The 20,668-nt window shown below is 39.9% G+C and overlaps 1 protein-coding gene across 5 annotated transcripts in view; it reads right to left on the minus strand.

Moving 5' to 3' along the window:
• The window catches only part of WAPL (WAPL cohesin release factor), a 58,423-nt gene that overhangs the window by 25,297 nt on the left and 12,458 nt on the right, over window positions 1–20,668 (minus strand). For all 5 annotated transcript variants that reach the window (XM_052676703.1, XM_052676704.1, XM_052676702.1 and 2 more), the window contains 3 exons: window positions 15,366–16,415; window positions 11,290–11,408; window positions 1,267–1,362 (listed from right to left, as the gene is read on the minus strand). In XM_052676703.1, coding sequence (XP_052532663.1) covers window positions 1,267–1,362; window positions 11,290–11,408; window positions 15,366–16,415 — 1,265 coding nt within the window. The remainder of the gene's footprint in view (window positions 1–1,266; window positions 1,363–11,289; window positions 11,409–15,365; window positions 16,416–20,668) is intronic.

Below are 20,668 nucleotides of genomic sequence, written 5' to 3' on the forward strand. Positions count from 1 at the left end.
TAGCAAGTTGCTTTAATCAGACTTCCGCCATGCTACTGAATTAATACACGGATGGTTCCAAAGTGGAAGCCTGACAGAAGACAAAATGGCCTGTTTGAATATGGATGATCCCAACATTCTCCTAACCTGAAGAGGCTATGCTCCAAGACTACCTGAGAAGACTCAGAGAAAACCTGCCTTGCAGCTGGCTATCAGAGTCTTTCATGCAAAACAGTACAGATAGAAAGATTAAGCAAGCAATAAAAGCTTCAGTTCAAACCCACACACTTGAAATCGAGAAAAGGGTTTAAGAACTTCTAATCATCTGTTTAAAGGAAAAGCTCAGGGTGAAAAATCTGCTCTCCTCAAAGCTAGTGCAATTAGTTATTTCAATCCAGTCATCTGTGCTTTTCAGGCAGCATGGTTAACAGCAAAGGAAGGCCATTTTGAATAAGGTGAGGACAAACAAAAGAAATGTAAATCAAAGAGCTGTCATCAGCACAGAAGACACAAACAAGGGTGGAATAAAAAAAACACAAAAACTGAAGACATATCAGTGCTAGAATAACCTCACTTCGATTTTCTGTTCTCAGATATGAAATAAGTTCACACCAAATGAAATGAAGTTTATTGACAAAGTACAATGCCATCCAGCATGATCCGTAACACCTTTTACACACATACAAGCACAAGATGCTGGATTCTCACAGTCTAAATACATTCCAAAACGTATTTAGACCCTACCTATTACCTTAAAGCTCTAATCAAATGCTAGCTTTTGAACAAATATCTTTAAGAATTGTTTTCACCTCTTATTAACTTATTGCATACATCCTTCTATAACATTAGTCCTACTAGACATAAAGAAAACTGTTTGTTTCACCTTGCCTGTGGACTCATGTCACCAATTGACAATACTTTGTTCTTAGGAAGAAGTAGTAATGGAAATATCTTTATGAGGTTTTCCTTCTTGACCGACAAATTACTGATTTTTATGGATATTAACAGCTTAATTCTCAAGGTTCACAGAAGATAAAATTGAGTCCACTGTTAGAAAGCTTAATTTCTGCACACCGGGGAACACAGCTATCCACAAACTGAAATGATATGGAAGATCTCATTCTAGATTATTTCCACTGACAACCTCCTTCCTGCCAAATCGGTGGCTCGTCTCACAAAGCAGACTTCATTCTGAATGACTGTGACATAACCAAACATCAGTACCTGCTGTCGGCTTCAAAAGACAGCACTGAAACTCAGAAGATACACTAAGAGCAGTCTACTTACTGGGACACTGGGAGTTTTCAAAACCGGTGGTGCTGGCAGGACCTCTGATTCCGGCTGGTTCCAGTGTCTAGCATTATATACAGCTTTTGTGGGAGACTACAAGACAAAAATCAAGATGTTGGTTTTTGTTTCTTTTTAAAATGCAAATTCACCAATAGTTATTTTATATTTCAAAAACGGCTGTACCAAGAAAAGAGGCAACAAAGCTGGAAGTAAAATGAGCTTCACCCTTTCCCTTCTGACTTCCTGGCAGCACAAGTTTTCATTTAAATTCTCTATATTGTACATATCAGAAAACCTCAAAGGCTTTGAAGTATCTTGCAGGTCTAAAGATATGTAGATCCACGTAAATGGCAAAAGACACTACACCCAAGTATATCAAGAATTCTTCCTTTTTCTTTTTTTTTTTAACCCATTCTTTTAAGATTTATTAAGACACAAGAGATCTGCAACATCCCTATAGACAAAAACAGCTACAGGCAAAAAACTGTTAGCCAACAGCACGACAGCAGAAGACATGAACAGTTTGGGATCAAAATATGAATTTATGCAGATTCTGATGCTTGGGAAATAGAAAATACTGCAATGAAACGTCTTAATCCACATTAATACACTAAGCTTATTTTTCTTGCCCAGAGATGTGCCAAGGCAAATCAAAGCTGAATCAGAACATAATTTCCTTGATTCTGGAGGGAAACACAATCCAGTTCTCTGAAGGAAGCTAAGAGAACTGTACTCTAGCATAAGAGTTTACCATTCTAATTGCATGAAAACATTTCAGACTAATATGTCATTTCAATTTTCACTATTTCTCAGCATGCCATATATTGCTTACGTTCTTAAATAGCTTAACACCTCACCCTGCACCTATACATTTGAAGTGTTGAAAAATATTTTAAAACTGTGGGTATCAAAAAATCTTTTCTGCCAAAATACAGTGCATCAGCTATTTAAAATAAACAATTGCTCAAATATAGCCCAAAGAGGAACTATGTGCAGCGAACCTAGCAGAACCATCTGCGTGGATTTCACAATCCTATGAAATATGGTAAGGCTTTGGAAAGCAAACTTGACAGCAGAGTAGAAACTCCTGAGTTACAAAGTCTGTTGCACTACATCCTTCTGTTCTTTACAAGAAGTGCAAAGTGTGCTTTGATACAGTTGTAAGAAACTTACCTTAGTTGAATTTGAATTTATTTTTAATTTTTTAAAGCCATGCTCCTCTATCAAACTGCTGCAAGTTTACAATGGTTTCATCCCTTTTTCCGAAGCAGCTCTTCTAAACAAGCCTTACAGCAGTCACACACAGCCACAAAGAGCACACGTAGAAATAACAGAAGGTTTCCCCACAATTTCCTAACTTAAGGACTAACTTAAAAAGAGATGAGACTGGAATTACACTGCTCCTTTGAATTGTGTTCTTAAGGCAAATAAGCTCCATAATATTAACCAGCTGTAAGTGCTTCTGCTGTTGAACAGAGTTTCCTTCTCTCCCATGCAGAGCCCTAACAGTGATTTGCACAGAAGCAGATACCTGAAAGAATGCAAATATCCCAGTGAAGGTGCAAAGAGTATTCTATAGTGGGACACCTCACGTGGCACTGAGGGGTGAGCTGGAACACAGAACCACACCTAACACTAGGGATTTCTTTTAATATTGCTATTTATTTGTACAGAAGGAGTGCAAGGGGTGGCAGCACTACACAACCATCTCCAACAACATAAACCGTAGGTCAGGCTTTAACCTCTCCTCTCTGCAAGCTTCAAAGCAAGAGCTGGCACACCATATGTACTGATGCAGCACTGCCTGCCGTTCACAGATGTAAGAATAGCAGAAAGTAAGAGCCAGGAACATGAGTCATGCTGAAAATACTAGCAAAACAAGACAGACAGCAGCTATTTGCAGGCAGAACACTTTCCAAGGTAGAAGTCAAAGGGAATAAAAAAGAACAACAACAACAAAAAAAAACACCCGCATTTTTAATAGATATCCTGAAAAATGCATTATCTATATTTGAAGGGTATTCATTAAGACTGAGTAGCAGATACCTGTCAAAACTACAAATAAATTTTAAAAACCTCAAAATAAATTGAAATATTTTATTATTTTTTACTAAGGATTTATAATCTTTAAGAGCACATTATGCAACAAAGCTATTCATAACTGACTGTTTCTGCTGAAAGGGAAAGAAATGAACGCTTGTTTGGAGCAAAGAAATAGAGATTACACTTTGAAACAAGAAGATGGGATATCAGTTCAGCACAGGTTCATAAAACAGAGAAGTTTTTCTGAACTTCTGTTAGGACAGAAGTTTCAAAGAGCAGTTAAAAATCAGAAGCAGATCAGAACCAAAGTTGTATTATTCAGTGTTCAAAATGCATCCCCCCAGTCACAGCAGCAGATGAGTGCCAACAGATCACCTCTGGGTGCTGGAACACTTCATCATGAGCTGCTAGACCACTCAGAGCAACAAGCAAAACTAGGTTTAACACTACCAACAGAAATACTTATGAGGCTGGAATCTGGATCTTGAGCTTTTATTGCATCCTTCCAGGAAGGGAAGTATGCTCTTCTGTTTGCAGGCATAGAACAGCTGCTGGTTTTCACCATGTGAATGGGAAATTAAAGTTATTTTTAATAGCTCTGTAGACACATCTTAGTAAAATCCAGTGTCATGACAGAACCCCATCATTTTCAATCATTCTTTCAAAGCTGACATTTATCTTTCCATTTCTTCATATAAGGACTATTTTGAGTCAGGCAGTAAAAACATCTTCAGCATCTAGACTGCTCTTTTACATAACCCCAAATCACCGATGCCACGAGTATTGCTATATCCAATTGTTTTACTCTGTTAAACAGAAAGGAGTTCCAATAACACTCATAGAAAATACACTGCAGTGCAAAAGATCTCCTTTAATATTTTCTCAGAGAATGTCTCTTCACAAAAACAGATATTTGCTAACTGATTTGGTGTTATGTGCTAATCATATTTGGAAAGGTGATCCAAATATTGCACTTGAAGGAAGCAAACCCACTTGAAATGAATGCCACTCATTGGAAAGTTTCTACAGACTCACCGGCTACGCAGTCAGGCATTAGAACTGCTGACTGCAGTTCACTACAGAAATGGACTAAACGATCCTGTATGAATATGCCTTAGGAATACAACGTCAAAGAACAAGTACTTGGACTGAACATGCAGTTTGTGGTTCTGAAGAGGATGAAAGAAATGGAGGTGGAAGGGTGGGGGGAAAAATATCCCAAGGAGCAAGTCCAAGAGGCAGACATCAGTCTACTTCAGGCAATCTGTGTTTTCTCCCCTTTCTCCATCTTCTCTATAGGCATCTTTACTGTTCTCCTCAGAGACAGGCAGAGCATAAAAAAACACTATGCATGCACATGGCTTAGCAACTACAAGCTGGCCGTAGTCAGACAAGGCTGAAGTCTTCCAGCAGCGGAGACCAAAGTCACTGAAGCTTTCTTTGCTCCAGACTTCTGAAGAACTGCAAAAGGAAAGTCTTCCTCAAGCTCCAAAGGAGGCCTATAAAGCACTGCAAGACAGACGACATCCAAACAGAACATGAAAATTTAACCTGAAGAAACAGGATAGTTTGGTCAACCTGAGATTAATTCTTTAACAGAAATAATGGTGCTCTCTATGCCACCTACACAAAGCGTAAGCAAAGCTGGTCAGCTCTGAAGCAGAAGCCACATGGCTATTGTTACTCACGTGACCTGAAACGTACACTAATTCTAATTAAAAGGGAGAGGGTACAACAGTTCAGACACATCGTCACAATACCTGGAAACCTATCACTTCACATCAAGACAGCAGAAAAACAGCCAGACAGAATTCCTATCCACATTATTGCTATATATACGCACTCAGGCCCTCAACACCAACTGTTTCACTCTCTGTACTTGCTCATGTTGCACTGCATCTCATGTCACCTAATGCAAGCACAGTCACCAGAGCTGAGTGAACAGGCTGTGCTCATACAGCACATGGGAGCTGTGAAAACAGTTTTGCATACTCAACTGCATGTAAGTTAAGCTTCCACTGGCAAATGAAAGTGCTGTATTTTGCTCTCTTCCAGTGTTTTGGCTTTTCAGAATTCTCTACAGTATCCTACAGTTATCCTGTGCCGCCTAATTACTGGAACACTGAGTTAATTACAGGGAACTACACAACTGATGGATGGGGGTGGGGAATACTGTAAAAAGGTAAGAGAATCTCATTTCAAAACACCTTAATGGATCTTTTTTTCTTGATTAGGAAGAGTTAATAACAGCAGGAACTGGGAGGATAAAACAAGGCCTTCCACTGTGACACTGAACATTTTCCACTCAACTTTCTATTCCTGAGCATGTAAAGCATTTCCACACTTAGCATTTGTTTCTTCCTCTTCCATGTATGAGGACTTAGCCTGTTATCTGCACACTGCACTTTGCATCCCTGCCTCCCTCAGAACCAAAGCTACATCTCAGCCAGTAACACCTTTCCCAGCACCACATGGGAGAAGGGACGTGCTTAGGACAGCGTCGCCGCTGCGGTGGCAAACAGCATGCAGAGGGCAGCCCAGGAAGCAGGGCAGCATCTCAGTCAGCATCTGCTAGGGCACACCCATCTCTGCCATCGCTTAAGATGAAGGAGTGGGAAGGAAACAATTTTGAGCAGAGTCAAATGACTATCTGCAAGGTGACAGACCGACTCCTACATCTGCTTTTGCTGATAGCTCTAAGGTGTTATGCCCCAGCTCAATACAGCTGAATTACAGGGCTGCTTCACTCTTCAAATTAGGTGACTAATCTAACCTGAGAGCCTTGATTAGAATCCTGTTTACCAGCTACAAAAAAAAAAAAGTAAAATAACCATATCAGTATGAGACTGGTTTTAACAAACCATTGTTTAATAAGCAGATTTTAAATCTATTTTTCTAAATCCATTTTTCATTCAGCAATATAAGAGTTGCTCAAAGCACACAAACCGTTTCTCGTTGATTAGCACTCAGAACAGCTCACCAGTCATTCATCATTGCCACTAACAGTTGTTGGACAAAAATCACAGGAACCAAACGCGCTTTGAGCTCAGCACTGGGCAGAGCACAGGCCAGAAGCAGCAGCCAGCAGATGGAAGGAATGCACAGCAGAAGCAGCAGCTCGCTGTCACAGGCTGTCAGGGCCGACTGCTGCTGTGTATCCAACTGCTGATGGAGCAGCCAGCCACCTCACGCCGTGCTGACAGCAGCCGGGCGTTTTACAGACTATGTGGACTGTCAGCTCAACTCCTCAGAGCCAGAACTGCAGATGTCAGCTAATCATCCGCCCTATTAAAAAAAGGTATTTTGATTTCCCGATTTATGATGCAAAAAAACCCCAAACAGTTCAATACATTTAGTGCGAGCTGTTTGAAATCACCAAAATGAAAGTCTTGTTATAACTGCTCGTCCTTTGAGCACCGTGCCCTTCTCCCAGTGGTTATGCAAACTGAATGTAAGCAGCTCTCTCTAAAAGAGCCACATGGTTAGGCTTAGGGAAAGGGTGTGGCGGAGAGAGAATAACTTTGAAAGACTATTTACTTTTCTATGGAAAAAAAATTAACCAAAACTAAGATTATGCACTTATCTTCGCACATATTAAAACCAAATCCAGAAAACACTTTTAAAATTTCCAGTTTGATTAGGGGAAATGCAGATTCACTTGCTAGGAAGCAAACATAAATATTCCTTGGAGGGTATCTTCAATAAATATCCACAGCAGAGTGCAACACGAGCCGAGTGGAAAACTACAGCTGAGCGCAGAGCCCGGCCCATCCCCTGCCACACGTCACCACCACACTCACAGGGGACTGTGCTGCCAACCAGAGCCATGCACGGATTCTTACTTCTTCAATTTCAAAACACTTCATCTCGGGCTGCAAGTAAACCCAGACACAGCATTTCTTTCTAGCTGGTATTCACAGCTTCCAGTCAGTACGCAGTACCAGTGGAAAAGGCTCAGATCAGCCCATAAAATCTGTTAGGTGGTGCCCCTTAGCTTGCGTTACCACAAATCCCTACTAGAAACAACAGGACCACACATCACCTTTATTTTTGAGGACTGACACTTTCTCAGGGTGCCTAAAATTTTTAACAAGAAAACGGCAACTCCATAAAAACAACCTACTTGCAGGCAAAAAAAACCCCTCACAGGACAGGCAAGATGCAGTGAACCAACGAGCTACGTGCTATTTGTGGATCACACTGAAGTTATGCAAGAGGAAAAAATTGAGTGCTGAATCAGCGGAAGTCTGATAGTCAATCTACCTGGAAATTCGTGCTCTTCCTACAGCAGTGACCTACACAACCTTCCAACCAATCTACCCAAAATACACTCTGAAAGCTCACACATTTCTGCACCCAGCTGAACACAAAACCTAGATGTTGCTCGTAAAAACTACATAAGGCTGGAAAACCAATGGCTGGAGGATTATGACTGAAGCAAATCGTTATCTTGGCCTCACAGTTCAGAAGCAGTCTTTGGGCTAAGCCATGTCTGCATTCAGCAATGATTTCATTCATGTATTCAATACTACTGTCATGTCTAACTCTATTAATGTCACTTGATCAAAGCAATGCGCGTAATCCTCCTAACGCCGGCTGTGTTTAGTGAGCATTTCTCAGTTGCAATGTTGACTTAACCAGGTTAAAGACAACTTAATTCCTCTTCTTTGCTTTCCTTTAACTGAGCAGATACAATTGTTCAGTCTCCTGGTGAAGCAGACCAGGATTTGTGTTAAATGTTTCCTTTCCGTGAGTTATTTTTAAATACAGTTCAGTTCCCCAGTTTAGTTCAGTTTCTTGCCTTATGAAACTGAAAGAGCAAGGAGATAGGAGAGAGCAGGTGTGGTAAAAGGAGAGCAAAGTCAGCTTCACCAACTACTTGTCGGTGTTTTTTTTTTCCCTTTTCATTCTGAACCACTCACTGCATTAGTCTTTTTCTTCTTCCCCATTTTGTCTGAAATGCACAACAAGATGAACTCCTCCTGGCTAATGCATTCTGTGCTGGTGGAAGAACTTCCACCAAGGCCACACAGTTACACACAAAGGCAGTGCTCTGCAAGAGGAATCCCATAGTCCAGTATTCCCAGTGAGCAGTATAAAGGAAACACTGTGACAGTGTCAATACAGAGGTTTTTCCATGCCTTTTTCTACACAGTCCCAATGCATGCATTTGTTATTCGTGTTTTATTCCTTGTTGAAAAAAAGCACAATGCAGTAATACCCAGGGAAAAAAATTGTTCAGCCCCTATTTTCAAGTCTTCAGTGTTGAGTAGATCTGAACCACAGCAGCAAAAAACCGTGTGTATACTTGATTATTAGCTTCATCCACAGAAGAGGAAGGGCAGGACCTATAGGTGAGCATATTACAGCCATGCTGAGTTCCCAGAAGATTCTACTTGGGGAATGAGTTATTAAACAAGCTGAACTAAAACTGTAAACAGCAAAGAAACTTTTTGCAGAGATTACTCATGTAAGGTTCCCACCCATAATTTGCAAGTCAAGTAATGCCAGTATTTATGTACTCTAAGTACATAATTACATTGCTACAGAACATAATATTCCCCGTCAGTCAGGCTCGGGATAAAGAGAATTAAACCACTTAAAGGCAGGAGTCAGGTTAGGACTTCACGTACCTAAAGTAATATACAAACTACCTCAACTCCAATGCTCATAACTGTATGTATGAATGGTCAATCATTTTAGTGAGGTTCCTTACATTAAAGGCAGTTTTTAGAAACACTGTTCTTTGCTCTTGATGTCAGAAACAAGTCATTAATGTCTGTTAGCTTTTCTTGCCTGTATACTCAAACTTTCAAGAACTGGACCTTAACATTGGAATGGAATGGCTGAATTTCAAAAAACAAGAAAGTTAACAACAACCCTGCTGGTCACAAACTGGAAAAACTCTTCAGCTCTCTGGATCTACTGAAGCTGAACAATACCACCTGCTGCTTCCCAAGTAATAGAGCTGTTGTTTGGTTTTCAACTTAGTCTGCCTGACTAGCAGGAAAGAATTAAGAGTTAATCTGCTAGTTCCTGCAAGGAAGAAAGCAAGCAAGCAAGCAAGCAAGAAAGAAATGATGTGAGGATGCAATAACTTTATTTTACTGTATTTGTAATCAGAATGAGGCTGTTAAGGTTAGGTTAGTACTTTTAGCCCGTTTTTTTTCATTCCCAGAATGAAAATTCTATTAAAAAGAAATTGAGATTAAGAGTTTATATCTGTAATTTAGGACAATAATTATAGTGTCTTTAATTACCATCAGAAGCTTCACAAGCTTTTTTTTTTTTTATTAACTCCATGTAACAGCCATATGATTAGAGAACATTAAACTTTAAAATCCAAATTGCAATTACAGCAGTTTCTGCTTCTATGCCTATTATATCACTGCAGGTCAAAAAGGTTGCTTAACTCTCACATCTCCCACTTGAATTAAGTTCATTCTCAACTGAGAACTTCCTAGTTGAATCTACTTATCCCCACAGAGTACAACATGGCTGGATTTTTCTTCCACCCCACATGACTCCAATGTGTGCATTCAATAGTTCTCCTACAAACCCTCAAGTATTTCAAGTATAAAAACTGAAAAACAGATGTTATCAAAATACATGAAGCATATTAATATTAAAACTAACAAAAAATCCATATTTACCAGAACACCCACAGACGTTTTACGCTGCTAAAAAAATACAGCAAAACAGGTTTGGTTACATTTGCATTTTCTGTACTGCTGTTTCACAGTCTGCTGTAACACGTCCACTGAGAGAAAGCTGATTTTTGTAAGAATTACTGTTACATCAGCAGAAGCTGAGGAACTCTAGAATTCAAGAAATACTGTTTCAGTTCTGGAAAAAAACCCACCAACCCTTCCTGACTTATCAGAACTAACACTGAAGCTCCTTTACAGTACACGTAATACTGATACTTGTAGTGATACAAGTAATTAATCAGCTTCATGAGAAATTTTAGGATGTTATCAAACCACTGTTGTTCTTTTCTAACTGATTCCAAGGGAAAATAATTTCTTTAAAATGTCTTTGAATTGTTGGACTACTCAACACATTCCTCAGCATACAGAAGCATTCATATTTCAACATATGATTGCCAGGATTTGCAAACCTTAAGGAAATCAAAGGGAAATCTGAAATGCAAGAGCACTTCCATCTCCAGTCTCCTCTCTCCCATGGTATCAGTTCTGGATTGCACTGACAGTGAGATGACTACTCCCTGTTCCAGGCACGGGAACACATTATGCAAAAAAGCATACTAAAAGGCACTAAAATGGGTGTCCTGGACAATCAGGTCATAATTACATAGATCTCACCACTGTAGTTTTTCACCCAACAGCTACATAAATTTTTTGCTATATGCACTGTTCTAAACCTTCAAAATGACCTACAGAAACAGGCAGCACAACAAAACTAAGTGAACTAAGTGAAACACATAAGTTCTGTTCACAACAAGAAACTGTGAACAACTGACACCAAATGCTACATAGCTGGGGTATATGGGGACACAGAATCTTTTTTTTTTTTTTTTTCTTTCTTTCTTTTAATTCACATTTCCATCTTTGAATAGCACTCATACTTAGAAAGATTACACCAATGGCAAATTCCAAGCTTTTGGGTTCAACCCAACAATGTGATAGATATTTCTTGAGAGAATTAAACAAATGTGCACGTGATCAAATGGTGCTTTACCTTATCCATCTCCTAGGGGGAACCCATAAAGCTGTGAGTTAGCAGTGCACAACCCCCAACTTCACACTTGCATCTGAGAAGTGAAATCCTCACTTACTTACCCAAGGATGGGTAAAACTTAAAGGTTTTACTTTTCTAAGCTTAAAATGCAGTATTAAAAGACAACATCACCTCAAGCACAAGTATAAACTGTACAAAAGCCCTGTTTAATATACAGGAAGAAACACTAACAGTGAAGAGTTAATGAAAATAAGGACTGTTGGTAAGATTACTCACCCGCTTTGGCCCACTAAAAATCTTCCTGGTGTTTTCCTTGGACTTATCACCTTGTTTATTTGTGGATTTTTTATTGCCTTCAGGCACACCAGATGCATCCTCTGAAAACTCCAGAAGATCTGTGAAAGGAAATTACAGAACAGTCTTTACTGAAAGCTGATGAACTGCTACTGTTGAACCACTGACTTGCATTTCTTGCATCTAACGTTTCAACACGCATAGCTTCTGAAGTAACAAACCAATCCAACAATCTTTATCATGAAATCAATTTTCAAGCCAGATGCAGCTCTGCATGGAGCTCAGGTTCACCGACTGGAATGCTGCAGCACTCCAATGATGCATTACAAGACACAGCACCACAGCACCTCCTGCCCATCCCGTGTCCCTCGGGTTATGACTTCCCCATACATGCACACGCTCCTCCAAATGCTGGGTCACCCACCATACATGGCAATTTGTGGCTTACAGCCACAGCTCAGCAGCGGGTGAATTAAATCAGAGCTGAGGACCTTCAAAAGTGCACGACTATGAGATTTGGAAGATTTCCTACTGCAAGTGCAGGAAAGACAAATTGATCCTTCTTGGCTTCTCGCAAGAGCTGCCTGTTTGTATTTGCTTCTGCTGCAAACAGCATTACAAACCAGCAGCCACAAATTTAGGAAGGAGGAGGCTTAGAGTGACACTGGAAGCTCTGCCAACATGCCCTGTACCTGTGGCCTCAGTATTTGTACCACCTAGTTCTGGACTGCAAACCTGTTATTCACTATCTAATTAAATCCTTGCCCTACTTTCTTCTTTAAACTTGTGCTGTATTTGAAGCATTATCCCTTGGTGACCAACTAATGTTCTTTGACTTGGCACAAACCAGAAGGTATCATAAAATTTCAAAAGAGCAATAAAGAGAGCCAATGAGCAGCACTTTTTCATCTGATGAACAGTTTAGAAAACTGATCTATTCTGAAGCAGCTGCTGCTGTTTGAGCTCTGCACTGCAAAACCACAAGCAGGCTGGATCAGTTACTCTAATCCTCAGCACACTAAGTGAACCAGACCAGCCAAAGTCCTTCGGAGAAGAAGTAACTGAAAGCAAAACTGAGCAAATGAGTTTAAAACTGCAGTTACACAAAATTTAGCTAGTGCTGGAGATAGAAATATTCTGCAAATAAGCCCCCAAAGCAGTCAACTTCAACACCTACAGCAGGGAAGGCAGAGGCCCACTCAGCCCAGCCCAGCTGTTTTCCATTCAGTCATCAGCAGCAGCTTGACAACGCAGCACAACCTCAGCCTTTCTACAAGGTGAATGAATAAATTTAGTCTAAAACAGAAATAATTATGGACCAGTTCTAACTACCCTTAACTTAAATAATACAAAACTACTCTCAAGTCTACTCAGAAGTCAGCTGAGTCTTTTACTGGAACCTACCAGTTAAAGGAGTCAAATCCAACTGCTCAAACACACATCCTTAAGGCCCCGACCGCAGTTCCCAAAGAAGGTCCAACAAGCCACCAGGAACAGAGCCTTCTATTCCAGATTAAAAGCTAAGAAGTAACTCACTTGGCCACAACAACAGCAAACAGGAAAGTTATTAGAAATGCAGGATGCATTTACATCCACTTCATCAACCTCAGTTCGCAATGAGACCTGGAGCTGCTATTGTGATCAATAATGATTAGTAGCACTCTATAGCAATTAAGCCACAATTTTAAATCATTTAAGCTTTTGTTGAAATTCTGCTCCTGTGTGACACTAATTCAATCAAATTAAATGCATTTAAATTCAATTTCTCAAGAAGTTTTAACTCCTCCTACCTATTATAGTCACACTGCATTTTTTGATACTGTTAACACACCAAATGCTTCTATAGTTAATATCATAAAATGATCTGGATTGCTTTTATTGGAGCAATGTTCTTTGTGGCCTTCTAGGTATCCTAAAAGCACTGCATTCACATATTACCAGATTTTCAAAACTAAACAAAAGAGCAGGAAGAAAGGGTCTTTTGTGGAAAACAAACTGAGGCAGTTATTCCAGCATATCACTGTCCCAAACAAGCAGGTGTGCTATACAAAGCTGCAGCTTTAAATTGGTATTTTTGGTTAAGACATTCTTGTCTTTGCCATTACTTCAGATTTCCCTTGGATACAATTGCCAACTGATTCATAGAGTCAAGCAATTGAATCACTTGAACAGTAAGAGCTTCTCTTTACTGGAGTCATCCTGCATTCTGACTACCAGATAGACACAGGCACTGCTCCTGAGCTAGTGAGTTCCAATTCACATTTTTAGCCCCTGGCATTCCAAATGCCTGCAGCTGGGAGGCCTTCACATCACAGGGCTGTTTCTGTGGCTAGGATGAGATAACTGAGACCGCAACCACAAAAATAAAAGTTAGAAAATGGCAACCTGAACTAGAACACAAAACTTCACTAATAATCTCCAGCTCAAAGTTAGGAGGTGCCTCCACTACAACAGAAGCAGATGTGAAAATGATTAAAGAATTTAAAAGCCAGAGCATCTCAAGCTTTTTATCACTTCAGCATGTGAACTTAGCGGACAACTGAACAACAGAAAAGACAGTTCAGTGAGACAGTCTAAGGCTAACAAACTTTACTGACCTGTTCTGCATTTTTTCTTGCACTAACGATGCTGTCCATTTGGTCTTTGGAGCTTCTTTTAATTTGATTTGCATGTTTGTGTTACTAAACTTACCTTCCCCCAGCTGAAAACTTTCAGTAAACAAACCTACATCCACCTGTGCCAAGGCAATCTCTTCAAAACATGTCAGAAATAACCTGCAACAGCTCAGAACATACCAGTCTCCTTTGTGACTGCAGTGCTGAATGCAAACTGGAGATATACTGAGGCTCCAGAGCACAGCAGCAGAATGGAATGTTTGAGGGATCAGCATCTCAGCTGCCTTAACTGTATGAGAGATTTTTTTTCCCTTGGAACAAATGGCTAAACAAAGACTTGTCAGAGAGAAGAACTCAGGGCATTTCATAAGTGACCCTGTAAGTGAAACCCATTTTCCAAAGAGTTTGGAATGCAAGTGTCTCACCATAACTAGAGATAACTCTGATTTTTGTTTGAAAACACATTTCCAGTATAGTATCATTATCAAGTTCCTCCTAATGTTCATAAAAATCATTAGCAGTAATACTTATAGACCTCAATACTCTCCTCAAGACAAAGTCTTACCCTTCAATGAAGGGATAAAAACTCTGCAGCTTCACGCTCCACAGTGAAGGACCATGAGATTCCTAGAGCAGGATTCGGAAATACTTAATACAACATGCACAAATTTTTTTGATACCAGACTACTGAATATGAAAAAATAAAAGAAGACTTGCACCAAAGTTATTCCTCCCCTACTTCAGCAACATATCTTCCTGCAGCCTTGCTCAGTCACCACATGGAACACACAACCAAACAACAATCTCATTTTTCCAAAGGCACCCGAACACCAGAACTTCCTCAGCAAATTCTGCCTAAACACTTTCATTCATGTGTCTGTGCATCTGTGCACACAGAAATATACGACATGTACGACCTGCATTAAAGAGATACCAGCACTGCTGCTGAAAACTGGCAACAAAAGTGGAAGTTTTTCAACACGCAGAGGAACGCACAAAGGCAGCATGCTGACATGTCCTTCAACAGCCCCACAGCCTTCCTCTCCTGAGTGAAGTTTGAACTGTTACAAATACATTCAAAACGCACAATTTTCTGCTCTCAGTTCAGCAGTTTTGCATTTGCTTCTGTAGAAAGATATCTGCCTTCCAGGCATGAATACTGTATGCTGTAATACAGTATACTGTGTGTGTAAGGAAAGAGGTAAGAATCTTCTTTTAAGAAAATCCTCTTACCTATCATGACACTAAGGGACATAAAACATATTTCAGAACAGATACAAAACAGCAAGCACTAAGACCACAGCAGAAATAAGCAAATGTGATTTCTGAATTTCCAAGCCAAGGATAGCATTTCACAAGCTCTTCAGTACATTACAAAAAGAACAAAATAAAAGCCACCTGAATTCAAGTATTTTATGTGTATTGTAGAAGAGCTCTGCTTACCTGGGTTAGTATTGACCTGATTATCCTGGGAACAGTTTTCATTGCTGTCAGAAGTTGGCTGTAGTGAGGGTGATGGTGCAGCTCTAGTTCTTTTTTTGTTAGCTTTCCTTTCCGCTATCTGCCACTCTTCATCTTCATCCTCACTTTCACTCAAGTCATCAAACCCAAAGTACTTAATTTTGTAATTGGAACTCCCAGAACTTCTAGAGGCACCTTCATCTCCCTCTCCCTCATCTTGATCATCAAACCCAAAAAACTCTAATTTGACATCCTTTTTGGATTTGGTATTGCTTGGTCGAAACCTGGTTGTAGTCTTTGTAGTAGCAATGTCTGCTTTTTTTCTTAAACGTCCAGCTTCTCCCAAGTCAGTAGGGGTTGCTGTGGTAAATTCGTCAATTCGTTCCATAGTATCCTGTATAGTAACATTACAAACTGACAAGCAAGATGGATGCAGAACAGTGTAGTCTCTAGTCCGTCCAACCGTCCCTCTGTAACTGGTCCCACTACTTAAAGAAGTTTTTTTTGCTGGGTTCAGACCATCGTTATTTGACTCATTGTTTGCTTTGGATAAAGACTGGCTAGTGCCATCCATTAGCTTGTCAAAGTTTGTTGCCCCCTGTTGTTTTGCTTTGTTGGATCTACAGTATGTCCTACAGTTGCTTGGCCTAGGAATAGTTTGCACAAGTTCTTCACAAATGGTTTCCTTTGGATTTTCTGTATCTTCTTTATCACCCTCCTCATCCTTGCTCTTCATCTCTGAGAGATGCTCACTGTCAAAATCTACAACGTACTCTCCAGTTCTGGAGTCTTCAGGTTCATCATCCCATTCATACAAGTGAGTTCTTAAAGGCCCCTTCGTCTGAGATGCTTCTGATACGGAGTCTGTTGGTTTTCCAGCGTGGGAGTCCCAAGAATCAGGCAAGTCCTTGGCTTCAGTTTTGTATCCAGAAGTGTCCGTAGTCTCAGCATTTGTCTTGTTACTGTCTTCAGCAGTCTCAAAGATGAAATGACTGTTCTTCTCATCATCTTCATTCAAATTCTGCGTTTTATCTGCACACGTTAAAAAAAAAAAAAAATTATTATTGCTAAAAAGCACAATTAAAACAACAATCAACACTTGCAGACAAACTTAGAAAAAAATCACAATAACAGTAAATATTCAGTGCTTAATAACAAAGAACATTAAAAGGTTCTCAATCCTCCCAACCCATACTGGTAGGTTTTCTAAGCATTCCAGCTTAAAGCTGTTGCTATAATAAAGTGTCTTCATGATCACTTGCAAAAACACACACCAGTTTGAAATGAGTGTCATTTTGAAAACGAACATATCATGAAAAAAAAAAACAACCAACCAAAACAGAAAGCCCTAAATGCATGCACTACATACTTCATATGCAACCTTTGCAAAATTAAAAAAAAACAAAAAAGAGCAGTCAGTAATGAAACATCCAATACAGCTAAAACCCTAATCCGTTTCTCACAGTGTCTTACAACGAATAACTAGGGATAAAGGATGGTCATAATGCATTTTCTAATTATGCTAGAGGAAAAAAAAAAATCTGGATACATAGGATATGGGTGCTGTATTACCCTCCCCACAAAATCCTTTTTGTAACAAACAACTGAAACTATGGTAGTACTTCAGAGTTAGAACAGGGTTAGGACAAAGTTAGAAGTTTTGTTATGCATATGCTATAAGGCCTCCTTTATTTCACACTCTTCTTAAAGAGCTTTTTCCCTTTTGCAACTTGAAAGGAACAGGATTTATCACTGCTAACATGACACATAAGAATCAGTAGACTGGCTAAGTTTGCAGATACTCAGTTTTAATACCACAAGACACATGGTTGCCCACTGTTTTCAGTAAAGGGGCTGCAGGAGCAAGTTACAGCCGCTTCATTTGTATGTTCTGGTCTAAGAACTACACAGCAGTGAGGTATCGTAACAGTAGAAATGGAAGTCAGCATTGGCTAGAGATACCAATTAACTTAATTTCCTGAAAACTATAGTATAACCCCCTGCCTGCCATGCTAACTGTACAGCTACTAAAACCAGTGAAAATAATTCCGTACGACCTGCACTAAAAATGCTACAGATCTCAGATCCTTACACCTTGTACCTTAACAGTCTTGATCAACGTACCCTGAACAGAGCAGCACACATCTCAGCAACTGTTATCTCATTTTGCTGTATCCAACTGAAACATTCAGACCTCCCGAAGAAAAAGAGACAAACTGATTCTCATCACAACCGTAAAGTGAATTACTTCAAGACCAATTTTAATAATGTACTTCTACAAATCCAAGGAACAGCTGCCGCCAAAGCTATCACACTGCAACAGGTTGCCCAAGGAGGCTGTGGATGCCCCATCCCTGGAGGCATTCAAGGCCAGGCTGGATGTGGCTCTGGGCAGCCTGGTCTGCTGGTTGGCGACCCTGCACATAGCAGGGGGTTGAAACTAGATGAGCATTGTGGTCCTTCTCAACCCAGGCCATTCTATGATTCTATGTTCTTATACTCGTCTGATCCACAGCCACGCTTGTATCTTTCTTACACCGTCAAGAAGAAATTCAGCTGTAAGCAGTTTTTGTCAGATCTGACCAACATTCACACTACAGTAATGCCAGGAAAGACAGAACTTCTAGTAGAGAAACCATTACTTTTGGTATCAAATGACAAATTGTACCATAGACTCAGAAGGAACTGTGATAGGGATGGGTAGAACAAAATGCTAGAAGAGAATCTGTGTCAAGAAACAGGTACAGAATGCCACAGTAATGGACGGCACTCCACTCATAGCAAGCAAATTCCTAAGCTTTGGCGTTGTTATGCAGCAAATGCTTTCCAAACTCACCACTAATATGAACACTTCAGCAGCTTTCAGCACTAGTCCTGATCTCTTTAAACTTAATCAGACACCATTTACCCAAGTGGCATAGAAATTTCACTACGCTGACCAAAAGGTTTCAAACTTCTTGATGAGGAAAGCAAGCATCAGCACCTTTTCTAGGATTTTTTTCATTTAAAATCAAAATTGCATCATCTAAATGCCCATGCACACTCACACTGATTGTAAAAGAATTTTAATGCACAAGAAATTCTACTAAAAGAAATGATGAGCCAGCCAAGTTTTGCAGAAAACGGATCAAAGCCTAGGTGCAACTCCTCAGGGATAAAGGACAAGTAGTATCTCAGACTGCATCCAAGTCTTCTGGGATTTTACCTGTCTCACACTGAAGCTCCAACAGTCAGCTAGAAATAAAAAAGAATCTCTTTGCAGCATATATAAAATGTAATACTAAATTCTCTAAAGAACATCAATCCTAACCAGCTCAGCATTGGAATCTTGTTCAATCTTGGTCTTCCACTATCAGTACATATTACTAGAAATCTTGTTACTCCCACCTCTGTTTGTTGCTAGCGATAACCTGACATGCCCAAGCAATATTATGGCACTTGGTAACATACAACACGTTCTTCCCCCCCCCCATGTCTCGTATTACCGCACAACTGAAGGCTGCAGTTGTACACAGGCATGAAACACAGCAAATTCAACCTACAAAATTTGATTTTCAGTCTCACACTAAGGCACATTTCATTTTGTAGTCTTAATGCTCCTATTCCATAGTTTTAAAATGTAGAATACATACAATTGACACACGTCAGTCTTTGCTTACTCAATATTTTGTTGAATTGCTACAAAGAAGTTTCAGTACATGTACCTAGAAGGGCAACGATTTTTCTATCCCAGGTCATATCAGGATCAAATAAAATCTATTCTTCCCAAGAAAGAAATGGAATACACATGACCATACACACATTACATCACAGTTGTCCCCATATAAAAACAGATTCTGAATTATTTGACAGTCAGGTTCTACTGGTAGAACTGGGACAGCTTCAATCATTATCATAACAGCTATTTTTACACTGTAAAGCACAAAATAAGATTACAGAATTGCAGGGGTTGGAAAGGATCTCTGCAGATCATCAGGTCCAACCCCCCTGCTAAAGCAGGTTCCCTACAGCAGGCCACACAGGTCGGCATCCAGATGGATCTTGAACATCTCCAGAGGAGACTCCACCTCCTCTCTGGGCAGCCTGTTCCAGTGCTCCATCACTTGTACAGCGAAGTTCTTCCCTGTGTCTGCATGGAACTTCTTGCATTCCAGTTTCTGCCCACTGCCTTTTGTCCTGCTGCACCACTGAAAAGAGCCTGCCCCATCTATTTGACTCCCACACTTTAGATATTTATAAACAGGGATGAGATCCCTTCTCAGCCTTCTCTGTCAGACTAAAGATTCCCAGGTATCTCAGCCTTTCCTCATTCAGGAGGATGTACCTATCATCCTTGGAAAACGGACTGAACAGGCCAAACAAATATTTATCTGTATCTCATACACTCCAGTTCCAATATTTTAAAACAAACAAAAACAGGGAATCTGTTTACAAATAAACTAACAAACTACAAGGGAAAAAATCTTACTGTCATTTTATAAACACTCTGCTGCTACAGCATCACCAGAAGCATGACTGCCTTGTAACACACACATGCAAATATGTTCTCAAACTTCCAGTTCTTAAGCACAAAATGGAGTATTTAAAGATAATTTAAAATACACAGAAAGTACACTTTTGGCTTCCACTAAAGATCACTATCTAAAGCACACTCCCTAAAGTTTAGGGAGTACACTAACTGCAACCACAAAGGTTTTTCATAAGCAAGGCTGATGAAAAATTTCACCAGTAAGCTGTTTTCTGTACAAGAGACAAAGTTGGGCTCTAAAACTGGATTGTCACAATGCACTAGTGGAAAACTGAACGGTTACATTCAGGCAAGTACTTCCTCAAGGAATACCTGATCAATCCCCTGTCTTCTCACCAGCAGCAGATCAACAGCAGCCAGGCAGGAGTTTCTGTAAGCATTCTCCCACAAATCACTCGTTCACTGCTAAAGGTGTACAACATGAGTGAACCCAATAATCTACACTTGATTTTACAAATTACAGTCTCCACCTGTGCTGGCTATTACAGCTGAAGCTAGCAGGACTGTAGGAAAACTGCAACATTTCAATTTACCTACAGATGCAAAATGCACAAAGAAAATACAAAAAAAAAAAAATTAAATGTATATGATTAGATACTGTGTGGTTTGGAAGAGGCAGTATAATTTCTCCTCCTGATTTCAACTGCAATTAAGCTCTTCCAGGGTTCATATGACAGAAAAAATCTCCCAGGTAATTCCAGATCAGCAGTATCACATAATATAATTCACTAGTCTTTCTTCCAGGTATTAGTACAAC

This window comes from Tympanuchus pallidicinctus, unplaced genomic scaffold (genome assembly GCF_026119805.1).
Source record: "Tympanuchus pallidicinctus isolate F22 unplaced genomic scaffold, pur_lepc_1.0 scaffold16, whole genome shotgun sequence".
Classification (NCBI taxonomy): Eukaryota; Metazoa; Chordata; class Aves; order Galliformes; family Phasianidae; genus Tympanuchus; species Tympanuchus pallidicinctus.